The sequence below is a fragment of the Hemitrygon akajei genome, chromosome 24 (genome assembly GCF_048418815.1).
Source record: "Hemitrygon akajei chromosome 24, sHemAka1.3, whole genome shotgun sequence".
NCBI classification, from domain to species: domain Eukaryota; kingdom Metazoa; phylum Chordata; class Chondrichthyes; order Myliobatiformes; family Dasyatidae; genus Hemitrygon; species Hemitrygon akajei.
Genome location: NC_133147.1, coordinates 27,041,371 through 27,054,738, shown reverse-complemented (window position 1 = coordinate 27,054,738; position 13,368 = coordinate 27,041,371). Strand labels below are relative to the sequence as shown.

The 13,368-nt window shown below is 42.5% G+C and overlaps 1 protein-coding gene across 4 annotated transcripts in view; it reads right to left on the bottom strand.

Moving 5' to 3' along the window:
* Window positions 1-13,368, bottom strand: part of huwe1 (HECT, UBA and WWE domain containing E3 ubiquitin protein ligase 1) — a 172,644-nt gene that overhangs the window by 86,614 nt on the left and 72,662 nt on the right. For all 4 annotated transcript variants that reach the window (XM_073028614.1, XM_073028618.1, XM_073028617.1 and 1 more), the window contains 6 exons: window positions 12,453-12,552; window positions 9,255-9,355; window positions 7,772-7,922; window positions 4,281-4,408; window positions 1,806-1,946; window positions 7-112 (listed from right to left, as the gene is read on the bottom strand). In XM_073028614.1, the coding sequence (XP_072884715.1) occupies window positions 7-112; window positions 1,806-1,946; window positions 4,281-4,408; window positions 7,772-7,922; window positions 9,255-9,355; window positions 12,453-12,552 (727 nt within the window). The remainder of the gene's footprint in view (window positions 1-6; window positions 113-1,805; window positions 1,947-4,280; window positions 4,409-7,771; window positions 7,923-9,254; window positions 9,356-12,452; window positions 12,553-13,368) is intronic.

Genomic DNA, 13,368 nt, shown 5'->3' with positions numbered 1-13,368 from the left:
TGATACCTTCAGAGTCTGTCTCCATGTCCTCTCCCTCCTGAGCCGTGCTTGACCGCTGAATCTTTGGCTTGATAACAAAAGGACATTCCTTTCTACAGATATCCACTTCGTGCTAGAATAAAGAAACAATGATTAGCGGGGCAGCCCAATGGGGAGAACGATGCTCTTTCTCCCCAGGAGTGTGTGATGGGACAGGGTAGAGCATATATGTCAAACTCAAGGCCCGCGGTGGAATTATCTTTGGCCCGCGAGATAATATCTAATTACTATTAAAGCTGGCCCCAGTAATCGAAGCACCTATGGCGTATGATTTTAAAACCTGAGTTTATTCAGGTACCAGGTTTTCAGGGTTTTTAGTGTTTATTCGGCAGTCTTCTTCATAAGAAACGGAATTTGTAAAGTGAAACACTTTGTAGTTATAGCAGAGACTGAGACACATGAGAGCAGGCTGAAAAAACGGAGGCAACGAAAGCTGCGTTCGCACGCGTCCGACTGATCCGGCCCGCATGAAGCTGCATTTTGCTCAATCCGGCCCGTGACCTAAAATGAGTTTGACACCCCTGGGGTAGAAGGAGCTTCACTGTGTCATCTGCAAAGCATGTCATGGAACGGTGTGGAGGAAGCCTTACGCTGTGTCTGATGGGAGCTTCACTATCTGTATGACCCCAGGAGTACATCTGGGTCGGGGGTAGAGTGTAAGACAGGGCAGGGCACCGGGAGGAGCGGAAGCTGCTTTCGATTTTTCCTCTAAGAAGTTTCTGATAAAACATGGATCATTCTGAGGATTAAGACAAGACTAAATGCCATTTCCAAAGTTAAAGATATGGGACATGACCAGAGAAGTGTGGTTAAAACATAGAAAAGCACAGCACAGGAACAGGCCCTTCGGACCATAATGGTGTGCCAAACCAATTGGTAATGAAATGGCTAACTAATCATTTCATCCTACACAAAGTCCTTCCATTTTCCTCACATACATGCATCTTATCTAGATATGGCTTAAAAGTCTGTAATGTTTCGGCCTCTACCACCATTCCAGGCACCAAACACTCCATATAAAAAAAACCTGCCCCTCACATTTTCTTTGAAATTACACCTTTCACTTTAAATGCCTGCCCTCTGATATTAAGACATTTCAACCCTGGGAAAATGATATTGTCTGTCTACTCATGGATGACTCTCATAACCTTATAAACTTCTGTCAGATCTTCCCTCAGCCTCTGCTGCGCCAGAGAAAACAAATCATGTCTGTTATACCATATGCCCTCTGATCCAGATAATGCCCTGGTAAACCTCTTCTTGACCTGGCCTAGCTAGAGTTTTATAAAGCTGCAACATCACTTCTTGGCTTTTGAACTCGATGCCTCAACTAATAAAGACACTTTTACCTTCTTAGCCACCCTATCAACCTGTGTAGCCACTTTCAGGGAACTATGAACTTTGACCCCCAAGATCCATCTGTATATCATGCTTCAAGAAGGATTCTTGGCACATCACTGACTTTGGGTAAACAGAGATCCAACAATCCAGATTCTTCCAGCAATTAACTCCAAATCTGTGCTCCCTTAGCACTTTACATCCCTGTGCCAAACTCACTTAGAACACACAGGATTGAACTGAACTCACTGTGGCTTTGCCCCATTTAATAATCGTGGTCAGCAACAATACACATTGCTTTTTTTTATTTTTTAAAGCAGGCTGCCAATTCCACTCCCAGTCACATGCAGCAGAGCGTGGATCCGATGACTATTAAGATACACTTCAAAACAAACTGCCTCACCGCTGGACTCTCAGGTTCCACGTACCTCTAATCGATTGATGAACACAGCCAGGCCACTGTGCGACTGGAAAGCAGCCATGTCCAGGTTGGTGATGAGGTCCACCACACGGACAGCCCTGGTTACAAAGGTGATCTGATCCTGCTCGTCCCCGAGGTACTTGATCACCTAGGAAAAGAAAAGGCAATTTGAAAGAACATCACAATATGGAGGTCACAGTTTTACAGATAAAGACAAACCAACAAGAAGCTACTGACTGAGGCAGGGTCTTCCTAGTCAATGCCTCTCACTGAGGCCACTGGACCTCCCCATGCCACACCTGTATGTTAGAGATACAGTGGAACTGTACCTACGCCAAACGGGGATGGCAATTCTCATCAGTGTAGCCAGTTTGCAATGACTACAAGTGTACTACAAGCTGACTAGCAGCTCTAATTCATTCACACTTCTGAGGAGATTTGGTACATCATCAATGACTTACAAATTTCTGCAGAAGTACAGTGAGAGCATTCTGACTGGGTGCATCCCAGTCTGCGCTGAAGGTTCCAATGCACAAGATCTGAAGAGAGACTCAGCAAGCTTCATCACGGGCACAAAGCTTCCCACCATCGAGGACATCTTTCAAAGGCAATGCCTCAAGAAGTCTGCATCCATCACGATGGACCTTCACCATCCAATGACATGCCCTCTTCTCATTACTACCATCAGTGAGATGGTACAACAGCCTGAAGACCCACAATCAACGTTTTAGGAACAAGGATCAGAAGAGGAATGGGTGAGCAACTTCTAGGTCCTGGGTGTCAACACTGCTAAAAATCGATCCTGGGCTCAACATATTGATGCAACTACAAAGAAGGCACATCAGCTGCCATATGGCAAACTTCTACGGACGTACTGTGGAGAGCATCCACAGCAACACTGTGGGGTGGACACTGCACAGGAACGAAAAAATTTTCAGAGGGTTGCAAACTCAGCCAGCTCCACTAAGGCACCAGCTTCCCTTGCATCCAGGACATCTTCAAAAGCAATGACTCAAAAAGGCGGTAGCCATCATTGAGGATCTCGCACCACCTAGAGCTCTCTTCTTATTACTACCATCAGGGAGGAGATACTGAAGCCTCAAGACACAAACTCAAAGTTTTAGGTACAGCATCTTTCCTTCCACCATCAGATTTCTGAATGAACCATGATCATTACCACACTACTTTTGTATTATTTATTTTTTAAAATGTTTATTATAATTTATAGTTTTTTTATGCACTGCACTGTACTGTTGCCTCAAAAAAATTCACAACATATGTCAAGATATTAAAGCTGATTGTGATTCTGGACTTCCATACAATCTGAAGGTTAAAAACTGACAGTACATTAGGCATTGTGTCCAGTAAACTTGGGAGAAGAGAACAGACATGTCATATCTGTCAGCAGTAATAAATCGGATTTTGAATCCGAGCCTCCGAAAACGTGTGCAGTTTGCCTGTTCTTCCTAAGACCACAGAGGATTCTTCTCACCACCCAAAGATATGCAGGTTGGTAACTGCCCCAGTGTGAGGGAGAATGATATGGGATCAGTGGAAGTGGGTGGCTGATAACTAGCTCAGACTCAGTTTGTCAAAGGGCTCACTTGCCTGCTGTGTTACTATGACTGCCAATCGTCTCAAATATCCTTCTTCTGCAAAGATCACCTCTTTGTTTACTTTATCATTTTTTTTTTTTTTAATGATTCATTTCTTCGCAGGTACAACATAGAATAGGCCCTTCTGGCCACACTGTCCGACAATCCTGATTTAACTCTAATCTAATCACAGAATAATTTGGAATGATCAATTCACCTATCCAGAGAAAACACACATTCCACGGGGAGAACATAGAGTGTCTCCTTAGAGGATGCTGGATTGAACACTGAACACCGACGCCCTGAGTCATGCCACCACACCTCCCCCCCACCCACCCACCCCTGGCATTCTCCTCTGCCACATGTCCCGCAGTGCTCCACTCTCATCATTTCCAAAATTGTTTGCTCTGGCCAGATTTGGAAACTCTCTCTCTCTCTACTCCATCTTGAATTAGGTACTGAAAACTCTTGCAATATACCGTAGAGTCACCCAGTACGGAAGGAGGTGGGTTGATTGGTGGCCTATCTCCTGGGCTAGGCTAAGAGGGCCATTCAGGGTCCAAGCAGAAGGCAGTTGAGAGCTCTGCCCATGCAGACGGCCTGCCTGTCTTCCGGAGTTACGTTTCTGCCTGAGTGTCCTTGGGAGAGGAAGCATGCAGTTTCCCAAGGAATTGAGTGTTTTGCAAATGACCATAACAATATTTAAATTAGAAATTGTAAATAGGATTGTAAATCCCTGAACATTGTATTTTTGAATGAATAAACTTTTGTAGTTTTGTGTTAAAGTACATCTCCCCTGCTAAACCTTCAGTCTATTCGCCCTCCCAGTGTGACACAGGGGAACAGTGTTTTTTGAGGGTCTTCAGAAACCAAGAACCAACTCTCACCTTGAGTAGAGCTTCCATCATGCCACAGGAGACCAAGGCCTCACCGCCTGCGTCATAGCTGGCCAGGTGGTAAAGAAACGAGAACAATGCCGTGGCAAACTGATGAGGGTACGGCTCCATTGACGGATCTGGTGCCAAGGTAAAATTTAAACAGAAAAGCAAATCAAGATTCATCAACCTTGCAGTTAAAACACTTGTACAATTGCTCTTTCATTTTCTGGACACCTTATCAACATAAAATAACCGTCCACTAAGACTATGAGAAATGGGAGCAGAGTTAGGACATTTGGCCCATCGGGTCTGTTCCATCATGCACAGACTAGAGGGCATCAGGACGATAACGAAAGGCCTGCTTACTCTCCTTACTATTGCATGGTTTATAATGAGACCGGTGCCAGCCATTCCACTGTCAGGAAGGAGTGCTTGCCTTTAATTAGGAGCTCACGGAGATTTGGTATGTCACCAAAGAAATTTCTACAGATGTACCATGGAGAGCACCCTGGCTAGTTACATCCCCATCTGGTATGGAGGGACCACTGCAAAGGATCACGAAAAATACGCAGAGGGTTGTAAACTCAGACAGCGTAATCATGGGCACTTGCCTCCCTAGCATCAAAGGCATCTTCACAAGAAGCATGGCATCCATCATGAAAGACTCCAATCACCCAGGACGCGCCCTCTTCTCATTACTACCATCAAGCTCAACACACGCTCAATGTTTCAGGAACAACTTCTCCCCTACCCACCAACACCCCCCTCCCCACTCATGATTAGATTTCTAAATGGACAACAGACCCAAAACTACCTCACTATTTTTGCTCACTTTTAGCACGTCTTTCTTATATGTATAATTCTTATATTTATCGTAAATTTTATATATTGCACTGCATGGCTGCCACAAAACTTCAAAATTTCATGGGCTATAGTTCATTCGGAGTTTGAGGAGATTTAGTTTGTCACTTAAAACATTCAAACTTCTATAGATGTACCGTGGAGAGCATTCTAACTGGCTATATCGGGTATGGGGTGTGGTGGTGGAAAGGAGAGAGACTACAAGCTGCAGAGAGTTGTAAAATCAGTCAGCTCCATCAGGGGGACTAGTCTCCGTAGTAGCCAAGACACCTCCAAGGAGCAGTGCCTCATAAAGGTGGTGTCCATCAATAAGGATTCCCCACCACCCAGGACATGCCTTCTTCTCATTGTTGCCATCATGAACGAGGTACAGGAACCTGAAGGCACACACTTAACGATTCAGGAAAGCTTCTTCCACTCTGCCATCCAAATTCTAAATGGACACTGAACCTATACTTTTTCATTTCTGGTTTTGCACTAATTATTTTAATTTAACTAACATCCATATATACTTACTGCAATTCAGTTTTTCCCCCTCTATTTATCTTGTTTTGCATTTTACTGCTGCCGCAAAGTTAACAAATTTAACGATATATTTAACTATAGATTCTGAGGTGGTACAGGACCATGAAGAATTCACACTCAACACTTTAGGATCAGATTTCCAAACAATCCATGAACCCATGAACACTACCTCGATAGATTGGAATGGGATTTTTTATTTAAGGTATTGGAAAAATATGGATTAGGAGTATCTTTTATAAAATGGATTAAAACCTTAAATACTAATCCCAAAGCTAAAGTAGTGACAAATGGTCAAATTTCAACACCATTTCAGTTAACAAGGTCAACTAGGCAAGGTTGTCCATTATCACCTGCTTTATTCGTGTTGGCGATAGAACCATTAGCTGAATTAATTAGAATGGACCCAGATATTAAGGGTTTCAGAGTTAATCAGGAAGAATACAAGATTAACTTATTTGCTGATGATGTTCTGCTTTATTTAACAAACCCATTGCACTCGTTGGGTAAATTATCCTATAGATTAGAAGAATATGGGAAAATATCAAGTTACAAAATAAATTGGGATAAAAGTGAAATTTTACCTCTTACTAAAGAAGATTATAGTCAATGTCGATTAATAACTCAATTTAGATGGCCGGCAAAAGGTATAAAATATTTAGGTATAAGAGTTGATAATGATATAAAGAACTTATATAAATTAAATTACTTACCATTATTGAAAAAAATTCAAGAAGATCTTGATAAATGGATGGTATTACCAATAACATTAGTAGGTAGATACCATAAAAATGAATATATTCCCTAGACTACAATACTTATTTCAATCACTACCAATACAACTACCCCAGAAGTTTTTTCAAGGGTTAAACAAATATGTGAGGAAGTTTCTTTGGAAAGGTAAGATGTCAAGAATATCGTTGGAAAAATTGACATGGAAATTTGATCTAGGAGGGTTACAACTTCCAAATTTTAAGAATTATTATAAAGCAAATCAACTTAGATTTATTGCATCTTTTTTTGAGAAAGATAGACCAGCATGGATTAGAATAGAACTAGATAAAATAGGAGAAAATACACCAGAAGATTTTATATATAAATGGGAATCTAAATGGATACGGGAAAAGAAAAAATCTCCTATATTAAAACATTTGATTGACTTATGGAATAAGATAAATGTTGATGATGAGACAAAGAAATCTTTATTAGCAAAGAGATCTTTAATTCAAAATAGACTTATTCCTTTTACAATGGATAATCAACTTTTATATAATTGGTTTCAAAAAGGGATTAGATATATAGGAGATTGTTTTGAAGGAGGTATATTAATGTCATTTGATCAATTAAAGAATAAATATAAAGTATCAAACAACACTCTTTTTTGTTACTTCCAACTAAGGGCTTATTTAAGAGAAAAATTAGGTCAAACAATGTTATTGCTGAAATCTAATGAAATAGGAACTTTAATTCAAAAAGGAAAGATTAAAAAATTTATTTCTTGTATGTATAACTTGATTCAAAAACAGGCAATTAAACGAGTCCATAAGTCAAGACAAAAATGGGAAAGTGATTTCAATATTAAAATTGAAGAAACAAATTGGTCAAGACTATGTCTAGATAGTATGACAAATACAATAAATGTCCGGTTAAGATTAGTGCAATATAATTTTTTACATCAATTATATATTACACCACAAAAAATAAATAAATTAAACCCAAATTAAACCTCTCTATTTTGCCTCTCTTTTTACACTATTTTTTATAAATTTCCTATTGTAATTTATAGTATATTTTAAGTATTACACTGTGTTACAAACCAACAAATTTCTGATAAATCAATGATAATGAAGTCCCGCTTGGTGGTAACAATAATATCAGCACCGGACACCGGAGCAAAGGTTCCTGTGTTCGAATCCAAGTCAGGCCTCGTAAACACAAGAATAGCTTGCAACGGAAACACCGTCATGACGGTGCCCCGATAACTCCACTGCCGAGTTAAGGGCTAAAAAAAATAAGAAACCTGACTCTGTTGAAGGCAATTCAGCATCTCCTGCTCATCACGCACAAAGCTCTGAAGCATAAAAAGAGGATGTTTCTTCTTGTGCACCCACACTCACCGATCATGGCCTGTATGCAGTTTCTCACCAGCACAGGCAGAAAACCGTGGTATGACGCGGTCCCCGTGCAGTCTATAATGCTGCTCAGCTTGGGAGTCCGCTCCAAATGGACAATAGATGTCAACGTCCGCAAGGAAGCAGCTTTGATGTCCTTTTGAAAGAAAGAGAAGCCGGTGAAGAGAAGAAAAGGATCAAACAGGAGGACAGCAAAGGAGTTAGCCTCTATGATGTCCCATCTCTTAAGCTGGGGGTTTCAAATCCAACTCCTTCCATGTGGAGGTCATAGTTTAAACTCTTGGGTATCTCCTATTTTGAATTCTGCCCTTACTAAACTGGCAGTAAAGAGATAGGGGGATTTTTCTTTGGTTGCAAGCTGGGAACCTGCCAATCATGACATTGGCTTAAATGGAACCAGCCTTCGGGTTGGCTGGGGATCCCTACGTGAAGGACATTGGACCACCATGTATGCAGCAAGTGGCCAGACAGCCACTGTTGTCCAGTTTGATCTGGACCCCACCTCGCACTTGCTCTGTCTGTGCGGAGCCTGTAAATTCTCTGTGACTGCTAGTTCTTCTGACTGCTCTGTAATGTCCCACAGTGGGTGTTGGTGGGTTAAAATGGGCCTGATGTGCAAATGATTGCAGATTCTTTTGTTGGTGGGAGCTATTACATTGTGGGGAAAAATTAAAATATGAGAATTAGATATACTCCAGGCTACATATGGAATATTGTTCCATTTATAAACATTATTTCAATATTGAATCCATGTTGTAAAACAATAGAGCACACTTCAGCCCACGATGCCGTGCTGACCTTTTAACATGCTCTAAGGTCAATCTAACCCAGGGGTTTCCCACCTGGTGTCACAGACCCTTCGGTGAATGGAAAAGCTGCATAGCATAGTAAAGATTGCAAACCCCTGATCTATGCCTTTTCTTCCCCATAGCCCTCCATTTTCCTTTCATCCAAGAAAGAAATATGGAACTATATGAGGCGACCAAGTAACATACTGGTTATAACGTTTCAGAGACTGCGACCCGGGTTCGTTCCTGCCGCAGTCTCCAGTAAGTTTGTATGTCCTCTCTGTGACAGCACGGGCTTCATCCAGGTGCTCCAGTTACCATTCCCCCCATTGTCTAAAGACGTACGGATCAGTAAGTTGTGGCTATGCTATATTTGCACCAGAAGTGCAGCAACACTTGTGGGCTGCCTATGCAGCACATCCTCGGATTGTGAAAGAATAAGAAGCCAGTGAAGGGAAGGGAAGGGAATGATCATCACTTGAAGCAGGGAGGCAGAAAAGGATTAAGCTTGGATCGTGCGGACTCGTTACTATACTCTGATATATATACAAGCTGCCTTTGGAATAATGTCTCAGTACTCATAAACCATACATTATTACTGAGGTCATACAGAAACTCAGGTGCCTGCTCTTGGAAATATTAAAGCATTGATGGAACACGATACAGTATCACACACTCACCATTAGCTGCTTGTCAGGGATCTGTAGCACATCAACCAGCTCCTCTATCAAACCATTGTACAATATACTGTTGGCTGACTCTTGGAGCGCATTAGAGTAAACTGGAAAAATAAGAAGGCATGAGTTGTCACTGGATGGTTATCAGGAACCTCCCTCAATTTTCTTCCTTCTAGAATTTAAATAGACTGAGAGCAACTGGCATATAGTTCTGGTAACTCAGCAAAGACTAGGGCAGAATGAATAAGGGATAAACAGCTTTTCACTCGCTCTCATGATGGCAATGACCCATTAAAGATCACCAGCATCTGGGCCACGCCACTGCCTTGCAACTCCCATCAGGCAGGTGGTACAAGCTCTCCATAAACATTTCACCTGATTCAAATTTATTTATCACATGTTCAGTACTGTGCAGAAATCTTACAGATATCGCTGGAGTGGCTAAACTTTTGCACAGTACTGTATTTGTCAGTGTGGAGTGGAGAGCGAGTTTGTAAATCTGGCAGGAGCAAAGGATGCTGAGAATGGTGAGGGAGGGGTGTGGGACCTGTAGCAGCAAAGCAGTGCCAGGGACACGAGTGCAGATACACCCATTCCTGAGACACCAGGCAAGGTCATTTGATTCCAAAATCTGTTTTATTGATCATTACTGAATGTCTCTCTGGTGTTGCCCCCTCCTTCCCCTCTTCCCAACCATGATTCCCCTCTCTATACCCCCTTCCTACTGTCAGTCCACAATAGAGACCTATAACAGAATCAGGTTTATTGAATATGTCATGGAATTCGTTTTTTGCAGCAGTACAGTGCAATACATGAAATTACTACAGATCTAGTATATATATATATATATATATATATATATATATATATATATATATGTGTGTGTGTGTGTGTGTGTGTGTGTGTGCGCGCGCGTGCGTGTGTTTAAGACTTTTCCATGCAATATATAAATCAGTATGTGAATCAAATCTTTCTGCCAGATGAGCTCACAACTTAAGAGCTGGCAGCCAAAGGTTGCAAGACTGAGAGATCTCCGCTTTCTGTTCAAAAAAGGTAGTACAGATAGTAATTATAGACCAATGAGCCTTACATCTGTGGTGGGAAAGCTGTTGGAAAAGATTGTTAGAGATAGGATCTATGGACATTTAGAGAATCATGGTCTGATCAGGGACAGTCAGCATGGCTTTGTGAAGGGCAGATCATGCCTAACAATCGTGAGAAGATGGCGGCATTACAGCAGGGTGCAGCGGCCACTCCAGGAATGAATATCTGTTATCTGTAAGTAGGGGCTGTGCACAATCCTGATTTGATGGAGACGGACGTGAGAAGCACGGAGGAACATCTGGTGAAATTTCAGACGTGCCTGTTTCGCTGCCGCTGCTACTGTGTGATCGAAAAATCTCCGGAGAGGAAGGCCCCGAATCCTCGGCTTTGCCTGTTGCTTGGCAGCCGGGGCCAGGGTCAAAGCGCTCGACAGAGATGGTGCCCGGTGTCGGGGGGCTGGTCGGAGGCTCGAAGTTTTTGGACGGACTCAGAGTTGGCTGTGGTCAGGTGCTCCCAGAGGCTGCATCGGGAAGTTTTGCCGCGTTGGAGGTTCACGGCAGGAAGTTTTTCTTCCTTCTGCCGTCTGCATGAAATGATGGGCTATCGGGGACTTAGAGACTTTTTTTTTTACCGTCCCCATGGTCTGCTCTTATCAAATTACGGTATTGCTTTGCACTGTTGTAACTACATGTTATAATTATGTGGTTTTTGTCAGTTAGTCTTGATCTGTCTTGTGTTTATGTGATATCATACTGGAGGAACATTGTATCATTTCTTAATGCATGCATTAATAAATGACAATAAACGAGGACTGAGTGTCCTCATAATCTAATCTAAATCTAAAAAATCTGATAAAGTTCGTTGAGGTGGTGACCAGGCATATAGATGAGGTAGTGCAGTGGATGTGATCTACATGGATTTTAGTAAGGCATTTGACAAGGTTCCACATGGTAGGCTTATTCAGAAAGTCAGAAGGCATGGGATCCAGGGAAGTTTGGTCAGGTGGATTCAGAATTGGCTTGGCTGCAGAAGGCAGAGGGTCGTGGTGGAGGGAGTACATTTAGATTGGAGGGTTGTGACTAGTGGTGTCCCACAAGGATCTGTTCTGGGAACTCTACTTTTTGTGATTTTTATTAACGACCTGGATGTGGGGGTCGAAGGGTGGGTTGGCAAGTTTGCAGACCACACAAAGGTTGGTGGTGTTGTGGATAATGTAGAGGATTGTCGAAGATTGCAGAGAGACATTGATAGGATGCAGAAGTGGTCTGAGCAGTGGCAGATGGAGTTCAACCCGGAGAAGTGTGAGGTGGTACACTTTGGAAGGACAAACTCCAAGGCAGAGTACAAAGTAAATGGCAGGATACTTGGTAGTGTGGAGGAGCAGAGGGATCTGGGGGTACATATCCATAGATACCTGAAAGTTGCCTCACAGGTAGATAGGGTAGTTAAGAAAGTTTATGGGGTATTAGCTTTCATAAGTTGAGGGATAGAGTTTAAGAGATGCGATGTAATGATGCAGCTCTATAAAACTCTAGTTAGGCCACACTTGGAGTACTGTGTCCAGTTCTGGTCACCTCACTATAGGAAGGATGTGAAAGCATTGGAATGGGTACAGAGGAGATTTACCAGGATGCTGCCTGGTTTAGAGAGTATGGATTATGATCAGAGATTAAGGGAGCTAGGGCTTTGGAGAGAAGGAGGATGAGAGGAGACATGATAGTGGTGTACAAGATATTAAGAGGAACAGACAGAGTGGACAGCCAGCGCCTCTTCCCCAGGGCACCACTGCTCGTACAAGAGGACATGGCTTTAAGTTAAGGGGAGGGAAGTTCAAGGGGGATATTAAAGGAAGGTTTTCACTCAGAGAGTGGTTGGTGCGTGGAATGCACTGCCTGAGTCAGTGGTGGAGGCAGACACACTAGTAAAGTTTAAGGGACTACTAGACAGGTATGTGGAGGAATTTAAGGTGGGGGGGTTATATGTGAGGCAGGGTTTGAGGGTCAGCATAACATTATGGGCCAATGGGCCTGTAAATGTGCTGTACTATTCTATGTTCTATGTTCTATGTTCTCTCCCAGGACTCACTAAATACAAACTCTCCCACTCCCAAGCATACAAGGGTACTTTGCTTTGACACAACAGGTCAGAATTTCTCACCTAATATAGAGATCGCATGCAACCGAGCTTGCACTGCTTGAAGTCTCTTCTTATGATTTGAGAAGCCGTGGGCTAGCCGTATGTGTGTAAACAGTAGCATCTGTGGAAAGAGAGCAGAAAGGCAGGATGACAACGGTTGAATCTTTGAAAATCGCTCCATTACGTGGCTGTTTGCTTATTTTCTCAGAATCAGAGGGAGGGAAAGAGGAGAAATCTCCTTACCCATAGGGTTAATAATCACTGAGGATGCCTAAATATTAATAAAGGCTTCTAGGAAGCAAGGGAACAGCGAGAGGTAGGATCCATGTTGAGGTCAAAGACGAGCATAGTAACTACTTTAGATGCTCTCCCACATTTATAGATGAACAGGTTACGGTTACTAAGTTACGGGCATGCTATGTTGGCACTGAAAGTGTGGCGATACATATGGGCTGCCCCCAGCACATCCCCAGACTGTGTTGGTCCGAGGCATAAACGACAGATTTCACTGTATGTTTCAAAGTACATGTGAATAATAAATCTAACTTTTTTTTCATTTTTTATAACCAACAAACCATCCACCCACCACCAACTGAAGATGCAAGTGATGTGTGGCAATGTACTTATTTAAACACAGCACTGAACAGGCCCTTCCAGCCCTTCAAACTGCACCACTAGCATCTCACTGATTTAACTGCAGGCAAATAACAGGACAACTTACAATTACCAATTAACTTACTAACCAGTACATCTTTGGACTGTGGCAGGAAACCAGAGCACCCCACTTGTTGTCAGGGAGGACACACAATCTCCTTACTCAATTGAACTCCAAGCTCCGACGCCCCAAGCTGTAATAGTGTCACACTAACTGCTACTCTACCATAGCACCCACTTGTTATTTTCATCCAAGTCAAGGCAGTATACAGAGTGCTTGCCT